The 21,078-nt window shown below is 45.2% G+C and overlaps 1 protein-coding gene across 1 annotated transcript in view; it reads right to left on the bottom strand.

Annotated features, from left to right (window-relative positions):
- TBCD (tubulin folding cofactor D) overlaps positions 1 to 21,078 on the bottom strand; it is a 2,329,415-nt gene that overhangs the window by 415,346 nt on the left and 1,892,991 nt on the right. Inside the window, exon 32 of the mRNA XM_085616794.1 lies at positions 1,701 to 1,859. Within this exon, the coding sequence (XP_085472920.1) occupies positions 1,701 to 1,859 (159 nt within the window). The remainder of the gene's footprint in view (positions 1 to 1,700; positions 1,860 to 21,078) is intronic.

The raw sequence follows: 21,078 nt of genomic DNA, 5'->3' as shown, positions 1-21,078 counted from the left end.
CCATGTGGTGTTAGGCTGAATATGAATCGCAGAATGATGTGCGGTGGTATTATTAGCCAGGGATGGCTTTCCTGGGTATGATTCAAGATCAGGGTCATCCGTACAGTCGACATCGAAATCGCCCCGTATTCTTGCCTGTTTCTGGTCCCTAGAGGCTGGTGATTCGGGTCTTCCTGGATGTCATTGAGAGTGCACTGAGCTCTCAGGTCTGGCTACCGGTAGTGAAGAAGAGAAGAGTATGGGGTGCCGGTAGTGGGGCAGAGGACGGGGTGGTTGCAGTGACTGCCTGGTTGCAGTTGGCTGCGGTGGTGGGTTTATGGGCTTGTCTTTATGCCTCTTAGGCACCAGATGTCTAGCTGCGTCAAAGATTAAGTCTTCTTCAAAGGTCAACCTAGCCTTCTTTGGAATCAGGGGCAGCTTGTTTGAAGGCCATCCAAGAGGATGGCTAAGCAGTGGTCTTGCCAGTGTCTGGGTGAATTAACAGCTGTCTCTGCCTGATGTAGAGCTACACAGCCAGCATTGGATAGGATCAGTGCTTCAGATTACTCCGATCTCAGTGTTGAATCTGTTTTGGAAGCGCACTCGGCGTTGATTTGGTCGAGGGGAGTTGATGACTGTTGCGGCTCGATGACATTCGTTGGAGGCCTGGCCATCTCCAAAGCCTTCTCCTGGTGCTCGCCATAGCCTGCTGATTGCTTGATGCCAAACTCCTGTGGGGGCGATGATCTAACTCCGAGCAGTGTTTTGTCCCCTGGATTTGCTGTGCTGGAGTTTACTGATGTCCTTCACAGTCTTCAGTGTTCGGGCCCTGCTGGTTTCAATGCCAAGGTCACCTTGTTTTGCATTTCTGCTTCAGATGCGCTACAGGATAGTGTCTCAGGGCTGGGAGTCTGTTGGGCCGCTGGGACAGTGGATGGGGGTGCCACTTGCTCCTTGTCAAGAGGGTTCTGTTACTCGAAGATGTCATGGTCTCCAAGGAAGATTGCTGCTGCATCTTGGTATACGCCCGTGCCTTTCTCTTCAATAAATCAGTGTCTTCTTGAAGAAGAAGGTGAGGCAGACCTTGCAGGAGGGCTTGTTGTGGTTGGGGAGAGACAAAGGTTGCAAACATCATTCTGGTCCAACCAATAATGTTTTGCTTCGCACCTTAGACAGAACTGGAAGGGTTTGTGTTCCATCACCCTCTTTCTGTATTAATACTCCGAAGCAAGCTCGAAGATGAGCAAACGAGGTTCAACAGAGTGATGCAGTGTTGAAGCACGACAACCACAGTTGGTAAAGAAGGCCAGACAGTTTGTCAGCCAGAAGAGCAGCAGCACAGGCAATGACCACATAATGACTATTAATCAAGTCTTCGGTCTTAAAAAGTAGAGCAAGTTGGGCCCCAAAAATCAGCAAGGACACATGTCGGTCACTGAACCGCTGCTGGACACGTCCAAACCCGTTGGCAGAAAACAAAAATCTAGGGCGGAGTCAGTACCCACGTACACTGTGGACCAAGGGAGGAGGCAATGCACATCCCATGACTTCTTCAATTAAAAATAAATTGTAACCACCTAGCTTAACACTAGATGGCAGGAGTATGGAGAGCGTGTTCCTCTATAGCCACACATGCTATGAACATATTCTTTCTGATATAACAGTGCTACTATTAAGAAAGTGTTGCTATTATCAGTCTACACAAGATTATTCTGCCTTACCTTGGAAATATTTTCTCCAACTCTTCACGGTGGGGTATATGAGGGACTGGAGGGCTGTCATAATGCAGAAGGTGTAGAAACACAGAGCCTGCATGAGCACGAAAGCGATCGATCTTCTCGCCAGACTGCTGAGCAAGGCAGCACATCATGCGTTTACACCTGCCGATTTAAGACATAAATAAATAAGATGAAAAGAGGCCACACTGTCAGGAGCTTTTTGAGATTATATTAAAACATAAGCTGCATCAAACTAGAGAGCGGTTAAATTACATTTTTGTTATGTCCCCCACATTTTCTGTGCCTGGTTTTGCTGGGCACACTGTAGACCTAGCAATCTCCTGGCTGTAAACCAGCCAGGGGGTTGCAGGCACAGGACCCAAGCCTCAAAATGAGCGCTCGGTCCCACCAATCCTGGAGCTGCTATCAGCATGAGTCCTGCTCGTGGGCACAATCGGGGCTAGAAGTGTTGCACTGGCGGGAGCAGTACTGGTGAGTTTGGGGCCATCGCACCCAACTACATTTTTTTATTGGTAGCCGCCACTGGTGTGTATTTTAAAGTCTCTGCAGCAACACATGGCAAGGAAAAGTGTTTTGAGTCTCCAATGAGGGAGGGGGCAATTTTGCACTGAGCGCCCTATAGTTGTCAGTAAATAGTGTGGCAATGGATAGGGAGTCTATGATTGTCCTCACCTTGGAGTCCAGTACTGAGGAGATAATGCTACATTCTGCATCACTGTTCGCTAACCAGTAAAGTAGTTTACCTGCTTGATTACCTAGTTCATTTATCTCATACTGGGACATAGTTCACACCATCTTGGCGGTACCCAAATACCTTTTGTTTTAATGATAAGTGAGTCAGTTTGAGCTTCCTGAAAGTGTCATCAGTACGTTCACTCATTAAATGATTCTCCAAAATCAGTAATTATCTCTTCAAGAGCTTGTATATCTTGTTCGCTGTCTTTTTTTCTTCCCTCGTATGGGGGCAAATACCCTGCCTCTAATCACTACTACAACTATGAAGTTAATTTAACCTTTGTGTTTTTTCTGAAAATATATCAATGCATATATAATTTAAAGTACAGCAACACTTGAAAGTCTGACTTTATTAAATGCAAATTTAATCTACATATATTCCCTTTGTTATACATATATACCTTCCATGTTATTATGATACACCCTCCATGTACTTATGTACCATATTTATTAATTTGCTTCTAATTCAGCATATCCATACCCTATATCTCACCCTATATCTCTCACATTGTATCATCTACCTCCACTGACTCATCTCCAACCTCATTCCACATCTCTCTCCAATACACTACCATATTTCTCACCCTTTACAGCTCTCAATAGATCCTAAACTGTAACTCTGTGACTCATATCAAACCTCATTCTACTACTCTTTCAAATGCACAACCCTTTTTCTCAACCTATACCTCTCTCAATATATCTTTTACCTCCACACTCCCATTCATCCCAAAACCCATACCACTACTATGATCCCCAAAATAACCCTTTCTAGACTCTTTCCTTCTTCTATCCCTTCACTATTCCTTTTACAATCCAAATAACAGACCACCGCTCAAATCAAATTCATTTAGTATTTTCTTACACTAAATCACCACTCGCCGGAAAAGTGCTACACCTCCTCCTCGTCAGGGTAGTAAGTGCTATATAAATTAAATTACAATACAATACAATACAATATATATTCACTAAGAAAATAAAGGTTACAGGGATGTTATAGTTAGGAAATAGAATTTAAAAAAACCTTAGAAATTCACTGAAAAAAACAAAGGTTACAGAGACATTACAGTTAGGATCAGATTTCACATGTATAAAACCAGCGAAATGCAGCAGTTATAGTCACCTGAGTTGACTATTACTTATGCCCCCCAATGCACGGCTTATGACCTCACATATTACATCACTCATGACATGGTCAGTGACATCAATGATGACATCTCAAATGACATCACTGATGACATCATTCACATCTGGAAGCCGAGTCTCAAGATGGCTGCCAACACTTCCTGCTTAAAGTGTTAGCAGCCAATCAGATCTCAGCATGAGATCAGGAGGGTTCACGGAGCCTTCGCGTACCTACATATACAATTTTTTTTTCTTTAATATCTCTCAAACTACGGAACTGACTCAAACCAAATAACAAAAAGGGTTTTTTCTGGACCAAGAGTTACCTTTCTGCCAAATTTGATGCAAATCTGTCCAGCGGTTCAGTCTATAGTCGTGTCTATAAAGGAAGTTAACATTGGAAAAACACTTTTTTTGACTTCCCCCTTTTGACGGATCCCCCCCCCCCCCCCCCCCCAAAACTTTCCATGTGCAACAAAAATCACCGGGGCACTTTTTAGAAACGTTTTGTGAATATTCGTCAAACGACACCAAAGTATAGGCAAGTCCAAAAACGCTTTTCCTATGGAAACATGGTCCTAACTATAACTACCTACAGGCAACTGCCAGTAGGAAGGAAGGATGGATATGATATGTATATATATATATATATATATATATATATATATATATATATACATAAGTGCCACGACAGACACTCCGGCGTAACAACCGGGCACAGACTCCAAAAGCTGGTGTGAAAAAGGTAGTTTATTCACACATCAAGAAAGTCCAACATGACGCGTTTCGGCTGCCAGACATGCAGCCTTGATCACATAGCGCTCTGTGAGGACATATGCAGAATATATACAGGTGAATGCGATTGGATGCAGTAGTCTGATTGCTATGTCCATTACAGTGAGTAGGCATTTTACTACATCTTGCGCCAAAAGTCATGCGTGTCTTTTTACTGCAAGCAGAAAAGCAAGCTTCTAGTGACATGACAAGGCATTGAAACAACAGAAAAAACAGACTATGTAAAAATAAAGACAGAATCCTATGGCGGCGAAATCTTTCAAAGCGAAATGCATGCCAGAAAAAAGCACCCAACTCCATTGCTCTTGCGCGGCCTAAACAGAAAAACATTACATTCTGCTTGTGTTACAAGAATTGTTAGATGAAGGTGAAAGCTTTCTATCAGATGCTGGCGTGTGTAAGTGCCCATGACTATGATTAGGCTCGTTGGAGTCTAAGCCTCGGGGGCCCTAGGATAACCCTAGCCAGTTAATCAGAAAATGAAAGACCGTGCCCGGAGCCTTGAAGTGAACAATCGGGGCTGGAATAGTACGTGCGCCAAGGATGAAAGATTGACATGGATTGCGGTTTGCTGCGCAAGCCCCTGTGTTGTGTGCTGCAATGCATTGTGCTGGATTCATGGTGCCCAGAAGCAAGCTCCAAACAGGACAAAGGTAAGCAGCTACTGCATAGTGATATCGTATAAGGAACGCATGGTGAGAGGGGGTGTGCTTAGGGGAGAAAGGAGGAGACGTGCGTGAAAAAGTGCACAGCTAATTAAGTGGTGGTATTAAGAACCTAAAGTAAAAATCTCCTCCAATCCAAGAGACTTGTGGTTAAAAAAAAATTATATATGCCATGTTTTAAATACAGGTAACGTGCATACAAGTCAAAGGGAACCCAAATACCCATTATGTGTGGATCTAGTGAGCCTAACTCAAAATTGTGGCGACAAAGACGTGCATTTTACAAAAAAGTGTGTATCTGGCAAGTTGTGAGCGTAAAATATCATAATTGCTGCTTCAATGCGAAACGTAAACATGTACATTAATATCCTTAAAGTAATCTAAGTAGAGCCAGAAAAATGCTCAATCAATCAGACAGAACCACATATATATATATATTAATCCTTAACTATACATACCTTGTGTGTCTGTGTATATATATATATATATATGAGCGGACCGGAATTGGCCAAAAGTTTTGAAAATTTCGCGAAGATTCGTCAATTGGCACCAAAGTTATTGGGAATAGAATGTTGCGGATGTCCTATGGAAAATAGGTCCTAACTATAACTACCTACTGGCGACTGCCAGTAGGAGATATATATATTTAACTATACTTACCTTGCATAATGAAGGCATTGTGTGGTAAAGGATGTTTCCAGAATGAGGTTGTACTGATTTTAAAGTATTGCCATATCACCTCAAAAAAACTCTGTAAGAGCTTCATCTGTGAGCCACCTTACACCGAAGCCCCAAATGCTCCTGGGGCCATGGTCCAGGTTGCAAACCAACAGCTCCACTTGGGAATGATCTGGCCAGTATTCACACCCCCAGAGTGCCACTGAGTTCTATGGCTGGGACAGATAAATAGTCCAGTCGTGAGAAGCAGTGATCGGAGGCCAAGTAGTAGATGAATTGTCTCTTGCTGGGGTCCCACTTTCACCAGATATCCTCCAGTCGCAGTCATGCTCCTCATCTGGAAAGGGTTGTTGCCCTATTGATGGAGGAGGGACTGTTCACATTGAATGATGCACATATGATTGCATTGAAGTCTCCCCCACCACAGCCATCCCCAGTGAGAACTTAACATTCTGTCTGAAACACCTTGAAATGTGTTACTGGTACCATTAGCAGGGACATGTACATTGCAGACAGACCAGGTTGAACCTTCCAGAGTTCTTGTTATAACCACAGATCAGCCAAGGTAATCTGCATTAACCAAAGTCACCAGCAATAGGAAGGTCTCATGCAGAAGGACGTGCAACCCTCTAGAGCCCCTGGTAAACCTAGCATGATACAACCTGTGACACACATGTCTCGCTAAGAAACCACACCATGTGTGTGGAGAGGAGTCTCTTGCAGTAGAAGTTTCTTGGCAAATACCATGACGGACTGATCCTCTTTTAATGTTATTCTGAAGGGCATTTACATTCAATGCCATAAGATGGTATTGCTTTTGTGTTTACCCCGCTGTCATCATGACAGATGTGTAAATATGGTGTCATCCTGCACCTTTTGTTATTGCCTGCAACTTCTAATCTAAATGGAATTATAACTAAATCTTTACCCATCCAGAGCCCCTGACCATAAATTTCCTACTTAGAAGCATCAGTCGCTCTAACAGAAAATTCGATATGTATAGGTGAACTGTGTTTAAGGTAGCCTCACCTTACTTACTATGCACGAAAATATGAGAATAGCACCAAATAAAAGATATATGTTGTCTCATATGTTCTAAATGACAGTTATACAGATCAGGTAGTCAGTTTTTAGGCTGAGCGTTTGCCAGTTCTGCTCCATCTTCCGTATCAGATTATTCAGCGCCAGATTCTTCCCTGCTTCTATTTTGCATATACTATATGTGTGAAACTGCTCCTTCGGTTTCTCTTCTGTATATTCAAATTTTTCAAATTTCCAGGTTTTTGCTCCTGCATTGTCGACACCAGGGTACTCTCCTCTATCCAGGGCAAAGCCTGGTCAGGGTGCTTCAAGTGCTTTACTCCTTGATGGATTACTTATAATTTGGCGGGCTTTAGCAACATGTATTTTAATTTCACCACAAGGAGTTTTTGCTTCACTAGTTTATACAATTTCCTCTATTTCTGCATGAGCCAAGTGAAAAATTTCTATTTTCTAGGACTGTGCTTTTGAATGGCTTGTAAAATGAAATATGTTTTTGAAAGAGCTCCCGTCTGGGAGTCCATAGGTCCAATTGCTTCCAGCTCCAGTGGATCTATCATGGGGAAGGACCTTGGCGGATTTGTCCAATTTTCCCTGCTAGGAATTGTTTTGTTTCTTGCCATGATTGTGCAGGACACAGCTAGGCAGCTCCATCTCCAGTTGCTCCGGGGCCCTTGGGGAAAGAAGCGGAGAATGAATAGGGCTGGAAGGGGGTTTGGGAGGGGGAGACTTGCAAACTGGGAGAGGTCCAGATATCCTGGTGCAGACTCGACAACCTGTCCTCCCCTCAGGTAGGCCTTCAAGTGCTCCAAGAGTACCAGGCAGCACGCCCAGGTGGCACTCCCCTTTGCACAAAAAAAAGACATAAAAGGTGATGGGAGGAATGCTTGCAATTTGTCTCCCCAAGCTACTATTATTAGTGATGTAATATTAAAAACATAAGACAAAATTACATTAGTTTGGCCACCATATCCAAGATTATGAGTGATGTAAAGTCTTTAAAGTCCAACTCCACCATATGTAGGCCCCAACCCATCTTTACTAACAGGGCCATTATCTTTCCCCTCATTAACAATGGAAGTTGCCATATTTCATGATTTATGCAGAATAATTGTCAAATCTGCTATCAAACGCAGATCTTGCATGACCATATCTTTATAAGAACTGCACAAGCGTCAAGCCATTCAAATGAGGACACAGATACAACCATCAATAAAACATTTGTCTGGGTCAAATGTCTACTTTCCACCATGTCAAGGTTAATTAAGAACACATACAGATATATAACCAAGTAGTATAGTCTGAACTAACATCCTTTTACCTTATATGCTATGAAGGAAATGTCTGGGAAGTATACCTTGATGCACAAAATCTATATCAGACTTTCTTCAACTTATGTTAGAAATCCCAATTTCTCATAAGATTTAGCATTTAAGGACAACCACTGGTCAGGAGAGGTCCTTTGCCCGGATTATCTCTCGAGACTCTGCCACAGACGGTCTCACCTGAAGCCAATAAAGCTGAATCCCGGAGGAAGACAAATGCGGTGTGTGTTTACACTTCGTGGGGAACACAGTCTTCATGCCTCTGCTGATAAAGGCAGCTATTGCTGTCAACAAGGTATCTAGAGCGTCTCTTCTCCCTAAGATACTCTAGACTGCAAGGTGCTCTGCATTCCATGCTCTCTTAATATAACGCATGGAAGTAGAACGTTAGGGTGTGATCTTCTAGATGACATTTTAAATGACATTTGAACAATGCAAGAAATGTTCATTTTATCCTTATTATTTATAATGTGCTTTCTAGACGTTTTGATAATACTCTGTGTAGTTGGTTTCGATTTTCTGAGAAACAGATTGTTCCTGTAGTAATAAATACTTTTAACTTATAAGTGTTCATTCATAGTACAGTGTGTGTGATACAATGAATAACGAAAGAAGGTTTGTTGCTGTTCCCATGGTGCCAATGGTCCTTTTCTGTGATTTTTTGTAACCCAGAAGCAATGTGAACTACACATTGAATAGTGTTTTGTGGGGCTACATGAATCTGTCTTTCACATTCATTGCTGGTGCATTTAACCGATTTCAGCTGGTTCACCAGTGGGTGGAAAATCACACCTTGTAGCGTTATCCCAAATTCGTTACTTACACACAAGTTGGCGTCCAACGTAGAACACGTATCTTATGCAAACGCCCTGAGTAGTTTTTTTTCCACTAGTCACACACATGTGAACCATTATTATGCTATTACGGAGACCTCCGTAGTAATCATGGTTACCTCCTACTGGGGATAAGGGAGCACTAATTTCCATAGATCTGTCAAGCTTGACTCTTAAAAGGTTAGTTCCCATTCTGTGGGCTTTTGAATTTTTTTATTACAATTTTCAATTGAATCCATTCAATATGGCATCACCTATTGTTATAGGGGTCAATTGCATGGAAGCAGTTACTCAACATCTCAATGATCAAGGTCTCCCCAGTGAGGGCGGGGGACAGTTACTTTTGTAATAGCTGAACATGCAGCATATGCCTTTGAGACATTTTACTCATGAGTGGAGTTCGAGCTCATTGCTGCTGCCTCAGGGCAGTTTCAGATATACAGTGGCAGACCCGCCGGCACATTATAGGGCTTGCCAAGATTTGGAATTTCCATTAACTTACCAAGAACACCAAAATTGGTTTGGCGGTCAAATTCTGCATATACATATTAGAAGAACAAGTTACTTACCTTCGGTAACGCAGTATCTGGTAGAGACAATATCTAGCTACAGATTCCTTACCTTTGAATTTTCCAAGCGTCAGACTGGATCTGGATACTTTTGAATGAGCAGTACCTCTGAGCGCCGTTGGGCGGCTTTGTTCACTTCCACGCGTCATTATCATTGTTGGTGGTGCGAGAAGTGACATTGCGGTCACCTATACAGGTGCCACCCAGGTGCGCAGACGTCAGTTACTTTTCACGACTTTCTGTGACAAGAGCATGAGGTAAACTGACTAGTGTGTGTCCAAAGTAGGGCCCGGAAAAAGGACTAACCTAGCCCTAGAAATGTGTCAGCAGAGCGGGGAGGCATGGGTGGGCCTGTATGCAACTAGATTTTGTCTCTACCAGATAATGCATTACCGAAGGTAAGCAACTTGTTCACTTCTAGCTGCAGATTTCTTACCTTTGAATTGATACCAAAGCCATACTATCCTGGCGGTGGGATGTGGACAAATTGACTATACTAAGAAGTCCTGCACGACCGAACAAGCGAAATGCCCATCTCTCCAAACCTGACTGTCCAGGCAGTAGCATTTGGCAAACGTGTGCCGGGACGCCCACGTTGCTGCCTGGCAGATGTCCTGGGTTGGAACCCCACAAGCTAATGCCATGGTAACAGCTTCTCCTTATGTGGAATGGGATCGTAAGCCCTCAGCAGGCTACTTTTTAGCCAGGGCATAGCAGACCTTGATACAGAGAATGACCCAGCATGAAATGGTCCGTTTCTGAACTGCCTGACATTTTTTCGCTCCTACAATGCCCACAAAGAGTTGGCCGTCCACACAGTCTAGGTAGAACGACAATGCTCTTTAGGTTCAGACGGTGGAGTCGCTCCTCCTCTTTAGAGGGATGTGAATGAACATAAAAGGTGGGCAGGGTGACAGATTGTCCCAAATGGAATGGGGTCACCGGGAATACCATAGGATAGGGAGGCTTGGATGATAAAGCTTGCAGCTCCCTCACCCTCCGGGCACATGTTATTGCCACTAGAAAAGCAGTCTTTATGGTAAGCAGACGGAGGGGACCATTGTTTAGTGGCTCGAAGGGAGCACATATCGGGTAAGTGAGAACCAGGTTCTGATCCCACTGAGGCTTGATGAAGGGCAGAGGGGAAAACATATGGACAACCCCTTTTAAAAACCGATGTACAGTAGAGGACTTAAATAATGAGGATTGGTCAGGCAGTCGCAGGAAAGAGGACAGAGCAGAGAGATAACACTGGAGAGTGCCCAGAGCAGAGCCCTGCTGGACAAGGGTTAGAATGAAGAGAAAAGTATCAGAAAGAGGGTCAATAGACTTTTCTGAACAATATATTTTTTTATTTTGCCAACGGCAGGGATATGCCGTTTTAGTGGAGGGCCGCCTGGCCACCAAAATAACTTTACAGACTTTAGAAGGAAGGTCAAAAGCTAGCAACTGTTGCCGCTCAATCTCCTCGCAAGGAGGAAGGGAGTTGGCAGGTGCTGGTAGAGGACACTCCCCTACTGCTGTGACAGAAGATCCTCACAAAGGGGCAGCATGATTGGAATATCGATGATCATTTAAAGAAGCTTGGGATACAAAACTTTCCGTGCCCAGTCCGCAGCTACAAGAATTACTTGGGCCCGGTCATTCTTGATCTTCTTGAGAACTCTGGACAGAAGCAGTATGGGTGGAAAAGAGTGCAGGATGCCTTAGCTCCACTCGCGACAAAAAGCATCCCCGAGTAATAGCTGCCTTGGAAACTCCAACACACAATGCTGCTGACCTGCACGTTTTCTTCGGAGGCGAACAGATCTAACCAAGGCTCTCGCACTGCTGAAAGGGCCCTTGTGCCCCGTCCGAATGGAGACACCACTCGTGATCCGCTAGGCATCAATTACTGAGTTTGCAGGGCCTCTTGACAAAGGGTCCACAACCCCAGCCCGCCCTGCTTGTTGCTGTACCACATAGCAGTAGTGTTGTCCGTGAACACTTGCACTAACTTCCCATTGACCGAGGGAAGAAATGCTTTTAATGCTAGTCGGATCAACCCAGAGCTCCAGCAGGTTTATATAGAATCCAGATTCCGCCAGAGACCAGAGTTCTCTGAACTCCACCTCTCCCAGATGGCTGCCCCATCCCAGGAGTGATGCATCTGTCACTACCATCAGGTCTGATTGGGGAAGGGAGGGGAGTCTGCTTTTGACCAAATCACGGTTCGTAAGCCACCACTGCAGGTCTTTTGCAGATTCCTCTGAGATCGGGATGAAGTGCGAGAGATTTCCCCTGATGCTGCACCCACAGGAACATCAGGCCCCACTGCAGAGCCCGCATATGCCATGTGGCATGATTTACCAACAGGATGCAAGTGGCCATGAGCCCCAGCAGCCTCAGAGTTATTCTCACCAAAATCCAGGATAGAGGCTGAAACATCGGCATCATAACCTTAATATCCTGGACTCGCTCCTCAGGAGGATAAGCCCAAAACAACACTGTGTCCAGAACAGCTCCGATGAAAGGGAGCATCTGAGAAGGAGTCAGGGGTGACTTTGGCATGTTTATAGTGAACCACAGTGAATGAAGGAGGTTTGCCTTAGTCTGGAGGTGAGAGACAACATTCTGGGGTGAGGCTGCCTTCAACAGCTAGTCATCAAGGTACAGGAAGACTGAAACCCCTAACCTGAGCAGATGAGCTGTGACCACCGCCATCACCTTCGCAAACGCCCGAGGGACGATGGTAAGGCCAAAGGGTGGCACAGTGAACTGAAAGTGCTTGTGGCTCACCTTGAACCAAAGGTAGCGTCTGTGGGAAGGCAAGATGGGGATGTGAAAATACACATCTTGCCAAGTCCAATTCTACCAGCCAGTCTCCTTGGTCTAGGGCAGAGAAGACCAGAGCCAAAGTAAGCATCTTGAATTTCTCTATTTTGAGGAAGAGATTGACAGTTCAGACGTCTGGAATAGAACAAAGACCCTTGTTCTTCTTGGATATCAGAAAGTAGCAGAAAATAACAACCACTGCCTACTTCTGATATTTGAACCCTTCCTACAACCCAGGAGCCAGGAGAGCTGTAACTTCCTCTCGGAGCAAGATCAGATGATCCTCCGCCAGCCATTCTTGAGATAGTGGTAAGGGGGGAGAAAGATTGGAACGGGAGGGAGTAACCCCTCCAAATGATCTGCAAGACCCATTTCTCTGATGTTCTGGGCTGCCATTGTAGGAGATAATGTTGTATTCTCCCTCCAACTGGGCAACAATGGTCTTGCAGAACCAAACTAGGAGTGGGGGTGGGGGGGTGAATGGCGGATGACTGCTGGCTACAGGGTCAGAATACACCTCGTCCATGTCCTCGCACAACTTGGGAAACCTGCACAGGACGGTGGCCGGGATATGGTTGGCCCAGTGGCACGCCCCTTCTGTAATCCTACCAGGTACACAAATCTGAATGCAGTGAGCACTGTCCACTTAGAACAAAAAAGTCCTAAACTGAATTATACATAATATAATCAACCCTTAACATAATGTATTCTTTTCTTTGCTGTGTGTTTCGGTGTACATAATGTAATTATATTGCATTACATGGGGTACCTTTTATACCGAGCGTAAACTCCTATACATAAATTGCTTTACAAAAACATATACAATCCAATGTAAATTTTGACAGGAGCTCAAAAAACAAGAACGTTAAGAAAACATAATTTTTGATGCTATGCATAGAAAGTTGCTTGTATTATTCACTCCGTGCCCAATGCATTTCGGGACTGCAAGGTCCCTTCCTCAGGGGCATGTCTCAAAATCTTGTCAAATAGACAATGCGGGATGACTATGTCGATACAAAAAGCAGTTGGCGGAAATCTGCTCCGTGATACGAAGGCAAACAAAATTAAAAATCCATGCTGAACGAAGTGAGCAGGTTGGTGAGCAAGTGGTACGCGCTTCCCGCACCTGTTACCGCCAGACTGTCAAAATTTACATTGAATTGTATACGTTTTTTGTAAAGCAATTTATTTATAGGAGTTTACGCTCTGTATTAAAGGTACCCCATGTAATGCAATATAACTACATTATGTACAGAGAAATAAACAGCAAAGAAAAGTATACATTATGGAAACACCTCTCCAACCAGGTCGGTTGCCTAGGCTCCTCTCAGTCAGGCTTCAGGCCCAAATACAGCACAGAATCAGCTCTTCTTGCAGTCAAGTATAACATCTGGATGGCCCTAGATAGGGGCCAATCTATGATTCTGGTGCTGTTAGACCTATCTGCCGCGTTCAACACGATTTCACACCAAATATTGCTCAGAGACTGAAGGTGGCTGGACTTAGAGATTCGGCTCTACAGTGGATGACGAGTTTTCTATCTTCTCGTTCCCAGACCGTCATCCTTGGCCCGTACAGCTCGGCGCCTATGGAATTAACCAAGGGAGTGCCCCAGGGATCCTGTTTGAGCCCCACCTTGTTTAATATCTATGTTGCTCCCTTGGCTGACCTCCTTAGGGCGTGCAGGTTCATTCCCATCTCTTACGCCGATGACACACAACTGCTTTTCCCATTTGACAAATTCACTCCAACAGTACAGGCGACCTTCTCCTCTGGTATGAGAGCAATCTCTAACTGGATGAAGAGTAATTTCCTCCAATGTAATGTTGGGAAGACGAAGATTCTGCTCTTTGGGGAGGCTCCCCCATTATGAACTCTGGATTGGTGGCCGGCTGACCTTGGGGTTCCCCCTGATCCAAAATCCATGGTCAAAGACTTAGGCATTTGTCTTGATCAGGCTCTTACCTTAAGAAGCATGCCGCTCAGACAGGCGGTTCCTGTTTTCACACAATGAGCCTACTACTTTCCTTTGCTTCCTGACTCAACGCGGAAGACCTTGACTCAGGCACTTATAGCAAGCCGTCTGGACTACTGCAATGGCTTGTTGATTTCTGCTAATGAGGTCTCGCTTAGCAGACAGCAGGTAGTCCAGAACACTGCAGCATGATTGGTCCTCAATGCCTCTCCCAGGACTGCCTCCTTTCCCCTTCTTTGCCAGCTGCACTGGCTTCCTCTTCGCGAGCGTGTCAAGTTCAAAGTCTGTTGTACCATCCACAAGGCTTTATTTAACCTTGCCCCGCCTATCTCTCCGAGAAATTCACACCTTATCTGCCTTCTAGGCCCCTCCGCTCGGGATCCAAATCTCTTCTTGTGGTCCCTCGAGTCAAGAAAGCCAGATTAGGTGGGAAGGCCCTTTCCCATCTCGGTCCCCTATACTGGAACAAACTCCCTCTACATCTAAGACAATATTCAGACCACCTACAATTTAGAAAGCAGCTTAAAACCGCTCTTTTCCATCTGTGATGTTGCAATTCAGCCTCATGTTCTGCCGCCCGTCCAAAGCGCAGAGATACCCCTTCGGGGGTGGGTTCAGGCGCTATACAAACAAACAAACAAGTTACTTACTTTCGGTAACGCTTTTTCTGGTGGATACAGTATCTGCCTGTGGATTCCTCATCTTGTGAATATCCCCTGCGCCAGCATTCCACGGAATTTTTTCCCCTGCTCTCTACGCCGACGTGGACGTAATAATACCTTGGCTCCGCTCGCGACTCCGTATGACGTCACCGGAGCAATAAGAGAGCCACGTCGGTGTGATGACGTCAGTTCCACCCATTTTTTCCGTGCCCCCGAGGCGAACAGGTGGACCGACAACAGATTCAAAGTATACACAGTATACAACATTCGAACAAATATACATAGTACATATACAAAAAGGAAAGCTAAGGAACAGAAGCATTTCCTACAAGTGTACCAGATAAAACAACATGTCAAGCAAGGCAATCTTTAAGGTATACAAAGGTGGACAACGGGGAGGCGGGTGGGCCAGTGAGGGATCCACAGGCAGATACTGTATCCACCAGAAAAAGCGTTACCGAAGGTAAGTAACTTGTTCTTCTGATGGATACATCTGCCAGTGGATTCCTCACCTTGTGAATAGATTCCCACAGCAGTCCCACTCCCGGAAGAGGGTGTCCACCTTCCTATACCAAATAATCCTGAAAGACAGTGCGCGCAAAGTGGCCCTTCCTCCTCATCTCAGAATCCAAGCAATAATGCTTTGCGAAAGTATGGAGGGAGGCCCAAATCGCGGCTTTACTAATGTCTGCCACAGGAACACCCCTGGCCAAAGCAGAGGTAGAAGATTTAGCTCTAGTTGAATGACCTCTAATACCCTCAGGAAGAACCTTACCAGCAAGGGCGTAGCAGATCTTGATGGCTAGGATGATCCGTCTGGACAGAGTGCGCTTGTGCACAGCTTTGCCTTAAGAATGTCCAATATAGCCCACGAAGAGCTGATCATCCAAACGAAAGTCCTTCGTTCTGTCCAAATAAAAGCTCACAGCTCTTTTAGGGTCCAATCGGTGAAGTCTTTCCTCCTCCTTGGAAGGATGAGGAGGTGGATAAAACACAGGGAGAGTAATGGACTGCCCCAGATGAAAGGGAGTAACTACCTTAGGTAGGAAAGCAGCCCTGGTCGTAAGAACCATCCTGCATGTAAGGATAAAAAACGGGGGTTTTGAACTAAGAGCTTGAAGCTCACTCACCCTCCTTGCCGAGGTTATGGCTACAAGAAAGACCGTCTTAAAGGACAACAGCCTTAAAGGACAACTATGAAGGGGCTCAAAAGGAGACCCCATCAAAAAGGTTAAAACAAGATTAAGGTCCCACTGTGGCATTACAAAAGGAGTAGGTGGAAACCTGTTAGTAAGACCTTTGATAAATCTTAATACAATAGGAGATTTAAATAATGACGGCTGATCTGGAAGACACAGAAAAGCCGATAAGGCTGATAAATAGCCCTTAACCGTGGCCACAGCACAACCCTGCTGAGCCAAGGAAAGAGCAAACTGAAGCACATTGGAAAGATGGGCTCTTAAAGGGTCAATGGATCTCTCCCCACACCATTTAACAAACTGTAATAGTAAATGGACTTGGTGGAGTGTCGCCTGGCCGATAAAATAACATCCACCGCATCAGGCAGGAGAGAGAAAGAACTCAGGCTGCCCCGTTCAATCTCCAGGCATGAAGGTGCAGGCTCTGGAGGTGGGGGTGTAGACCTGCCCCTCCGACTGCGAGAGGAGGTCTGCCCTGAGAGGGAGTCGGAGCGGAGGGTGTGACGAAAGGTGAAGTAGATCTGTGTACCACACCCTTCTTGGCCAATCCGGGGTGATCAATATAACTTGGGCCCGGTCTTGGCGAATCTTCCTCAGAACCCGATGAATCAAGGGTATGGGAGAAAATGCGTAAAGGAGTTGTGAGCCCCAACTCAACTGAAACGCATCCCCCAACGCCCCCTGCATCGGAAACTGCAGAACGACGGGCAATGCGCGTTCGCGTGCGTGGCAAACAGGTCCACCCGAGGTGTCCCTCACGTCCGAATGACGTGATGAACCACCTCCGGATGGAGCCTCCACTCGTGGTCGGCGGAGAACTGTCGACTGAGACAGTTCGCATGTACGTTCAGCACCCCAGCCAGATGATTCACCATCAAGCAAATCCGATGGTCCTGAGCCCAGGACCAGAGCCGCAACGCCTCTCTGCAGAGACGGTACGACCCAACTCCCCCCTGCTTGTTGACATACCACATCGCGGTAGTGTTGTCCGTCAGGACTTGAACCGACTGACCACGAAGGGAAGGGAGGAAGGCCTTGAGCGCCAAACGTATCGCCCGCAATTCTAGAAGATTGATATGAGACAACCTTTTCTCCGGAGACCAAAGACCCTTGATCTCCAGATCCCCCAGATGAGCACCCCACCCTAAGGTGGAGGCATCCGATATTACTGTGGCCACCGTTAGAGGAAGATGAAAGGGCTTTCCTTGAAACAGGTTGCCCTCCACGTTCCACCAAGACAGATCCGCTGCAGCTTCTCTGGAGATCCTGATCGACTCCCTGAGATCTCTGTTGTGCTGATACCACTGCCTGCGGAGACACCACTGGAGTGCCCTCATGTGTCAGCGTGCATGGTTGACCAACAGAATGCAGGAGGCGAACAGACCGAGCAGGCGAAGGACCTTCAGAACTGGAACAACCGCTCCATTGTGGAATAAAGGGATCATCTCCTGAATGTCGAGAATTCTTTGTGGAGGAGGAAATGCTCGACACACAGTAGTGTCCAGTACCACCCCTATGAACAGGTTGCGTTGAGAGGGCACCATGTGAGATTTGGGCACATTGATCGAAAAACCCAAGTCGAATAACAGTGGAGATGTTACCTGCAGATGATGTTGCACCATCTCTGGGGACTCTGCTTTCAGAAGCCAGTCATCCAGGTATGGGAAAACCGGAATCCCCGGCCTCCTGAGATGAGCAGCCGCCACTGCCATCACCTTGGTGAAGACTCGAGGTGCAGTAGTAAGACCAAACGGAAGAACCGCAAACTGGTAGTGTTGCGACCCGACCGTAAAACGGAGATACTTCCTGTGCGACTTCAGGATTGGGATGTGGAAATACGCATCCTGCAAGTCGATCGACACCATCCAGTCTCCTTGCTGCAACGCTTGAAGAACCTGTGCAAGGGTTAGCATCTTGAATTTCTCCTGTTTCAGATAAAAATTCAAGACTCTGAGATCCAGGATTGGACGCAATCTGCCGTCCTTTTTGGGAATCAGGAAATACCGGGAGTAGCATCCCTGACCCCTTTCCTGCTCCGGAACCACCTCTATCGCACCTTTTTGTAGCAATGCAAGAACCTCCTTCTGCAGAAGAAGTAGATGGTCCTCTGAGCAAATAACTTGGCAAGGAGGGTAAGGGGGAGGAAACTCCCGAAAGGGAAGGGCGTACTCATTCTCCACGAGGTTTAAAACCCAAAAGGTCCGTCGTGACCGATTTCCAACCTCGCAGAAAGTAGGACACCCGACCCCCCACAGGTCTCACATGATCTAGGATGGAGGATCTAGGGCTGCTTCCCTGAAGCTTCATTGGGAGCAGAGGAGGCTGAAGATGAGGAGGGATTGCGACCAGAACCTTTCCGGCCCCTTTGTCTTCCTCTATATGATCTACAGAGAGGATTTTGCTGCTGTTGTTGCTGCTGTTGCTGAGACTGACGGAAGGAACTAAAGGATGACCTCCCAAACCCTCTATACTTCCTGAAGCCAAATCCCTTAGCCGGCGTCTGCAAACCCAAAGATTTCACAGTAACCCTGCTATCTTTAAATCTTTGCAAGGCGGAATCAGCTTTTTCCCCAAAAAGCTTTTTCCCCATCGAAAGGCAAATCGACTAGAGTGGCCTGAACATCAGCAGAGAAGCCGGAAGAACGAAGTCAAGCCTGCCTTCTAGTGGCTATTGAAGATCCCATAAATCTAGCCACGGAATCAGCCGTATCTAGGACCGATTGAATAACTTGCCTGGCGGCAGCTTGAGTGTCCGCAAAAACCTCCATGAAAGAGGCCTTCTCCTCTTCAGGCCGTTTAGGGGCTAACTGCTTCACCGAGTCCATCAAAGCATGAACGTAGCGCCCCAATAAGCAAGTGGCATTAGTCGATTTAAGCGCCATACTTCCAGATGAAAAGACCCTTTTAGCTGATTGTTCATCTTTTTAGAATCCCTGTCAGCTGGTGCTTGAGGGAAGGCGCCTGAAGATTGCTTCGAGCAGGAAGCTTGCACTACAAGGCTCTCTGGTGAAGGGTGAGAGGAAAGGAAGCTCTGGTCCCCCGGAGCTACTCTATACCTCCTTGCCACTTGTCTGAAGACTGCAGGTGAAGAAAGTGGTGTTGTATTCTTTGTTTATTGTACTTTCCCTTTAAAATGTCTCCTCACCTTCGTCATTCCTTTGGAACTTGTTGTGTTCTTAGAATTGTGATTATATCTGAGAAGTTCTAGGTTTGGTCATTCTATCTGCAACTACTGAGCTTACAACTTGTGCTGTGCTGGATTCTCGAATAAACATCAAATTTAATCATACTCCTGCCTTCCTGCTTTCTTTGGATGCTACAAAATTGGTGACGATTGGAAATTGGGGAATTGAGCATTTTCAAAACTTTATCTGGGGAAATAGGTTTGTACTTCGTACTGATCACAAGCCCCTTGTTTCTAATTTATCTCCTGGAGGTGGGTGGAATGCCACTGCGAGAATTAGTAGGCTTATGTCCAGGTTGCAAGAGTACAGTTTTTCTGTTGAGTATGTTCCAGGTAGGCAAAATGCCACTGCAGACTGTCTTTCTCGCTTGCCTAGTCTCAGAACGGAGGAAATTGAAGTTTCACAGGATGTTCAAATGATTGCTTCTGTGACAGATCTTGTTTCTCAAGAGTTTTCTGGAATTTCTGAGGCTGAATGGAACAGCCGTATTAGCTCTTAAAATTTGTATTCTTAATGGATGGCTGAAGATAGAAATATACCGGTTGAACTCAAGTCCTTTTCACAAGTTTCTATTGAATTGATTGTAGAAAATGATTTGATTGTAGAAAATGGAAAATGTGTACCTCCTGAGAGTATGCAAAGTAATATTTTGAGATTAGCACATGAAGGTCATCCTGGGATGTCATCCATGAAGAGACTGATCAGGTCTAGTTTTTGGTGGCCTGGTTTGGATAAAACGGTAGAAAGAACAGTTAGGGAATGTTTTGAGTGTATTAACAGTGATAAGATGTTGAAGCCTTTTCCAGCTCCCCTGAAACCTGTACCGTGGCCTAAGTATCCTTGGCAGAAGGTTGCTTTTGATGTATCTGGACCTTTTAATTCTTTACCTCAAGATTCGCGTTTTGCTTTGGTAATCATTGATTATCATTCTAAGTGGCCAGAGGTTACATTTGTTCATCATGCCACCACACAAGCTATTATTGAGTTTTTCAGAGAGATATTTGCTAGGGAAGGTGTTCCTGAAGTACTAGTGACTGATAATGGAGTACAGATTAAATCTTATGAGATGGAAAAAAAAATTGAAGTTGCATAACATCAAACACTGCACTACTGCCCTTTATGAACTGCAAGGGAATGGTCAGGTTGAAAGATTCAACCGAGTACTTAAAGATGGAGTTGAGTCCGCTAGGAAATCAGGGAAGAAATAAAAAAAGTGCTTTCCGTCTTCTTAGAGGAAGGGACTCTGTTTCTAAAATTTGTCCTTGGTGGATTAAAGGAAAGATGGTTGGGAATTTTATGGATGATGTTTCTGAACAAAACCTGCAAAGAGTGTGATTTAAAGTGCAACAAAAGCAAGATAAGATGAAGGAATCCTATGACTTAAAGATGAATGTTAGAGAACCATCTTTTGTAATTGGAGATTGGGTGAGAATACGGAATCCAGGTCTCAAAAGAAAGGGTTTTTCAAATTTTGGACCGCCTATTAAAGTTGTAAAAGTTAATTTTAATAGTGTTATAACCCAGGATGGTAGAGTGTGGAATGTCAGAAGAGTTGCTAAGTGCGCCAATCCCTTGCGCTTGTCTTGGGTCGTCTGGCATTCTGCAGTTGTTACTATTCTGTTCCTTATTTCTAGTTTTAGGTTTTTTTTGTGGTTTATTTTCACTTTTCTGTTGTAATGGAAATTTTATCATACTGTACTTTATTAAGGAAAGGAGATGTGTTGTATTCTTTGTTTATTGTACTTTCCCTTTAAAATGTCTC

This window comes from Triturus cristatus, chromosome 7 (genome assembly GCF_964204655.1).
Source record: "Triturus cristatus chromosome 7, aTriCri1.1, whole genome shotgun sequence".
NCBI classification, from domain to species: domain Eukaryota; kingdom Metazoa; phylum Chordata; class Amphibia; order Caudata; family Salamandridae; genus Triturus; species Triturus cristatus.
The sequence above is the reverse complement of the archived record's forward strand: the minus strand, read 5'-3'. Positions and strand labels throughout refer to the sequence as shown.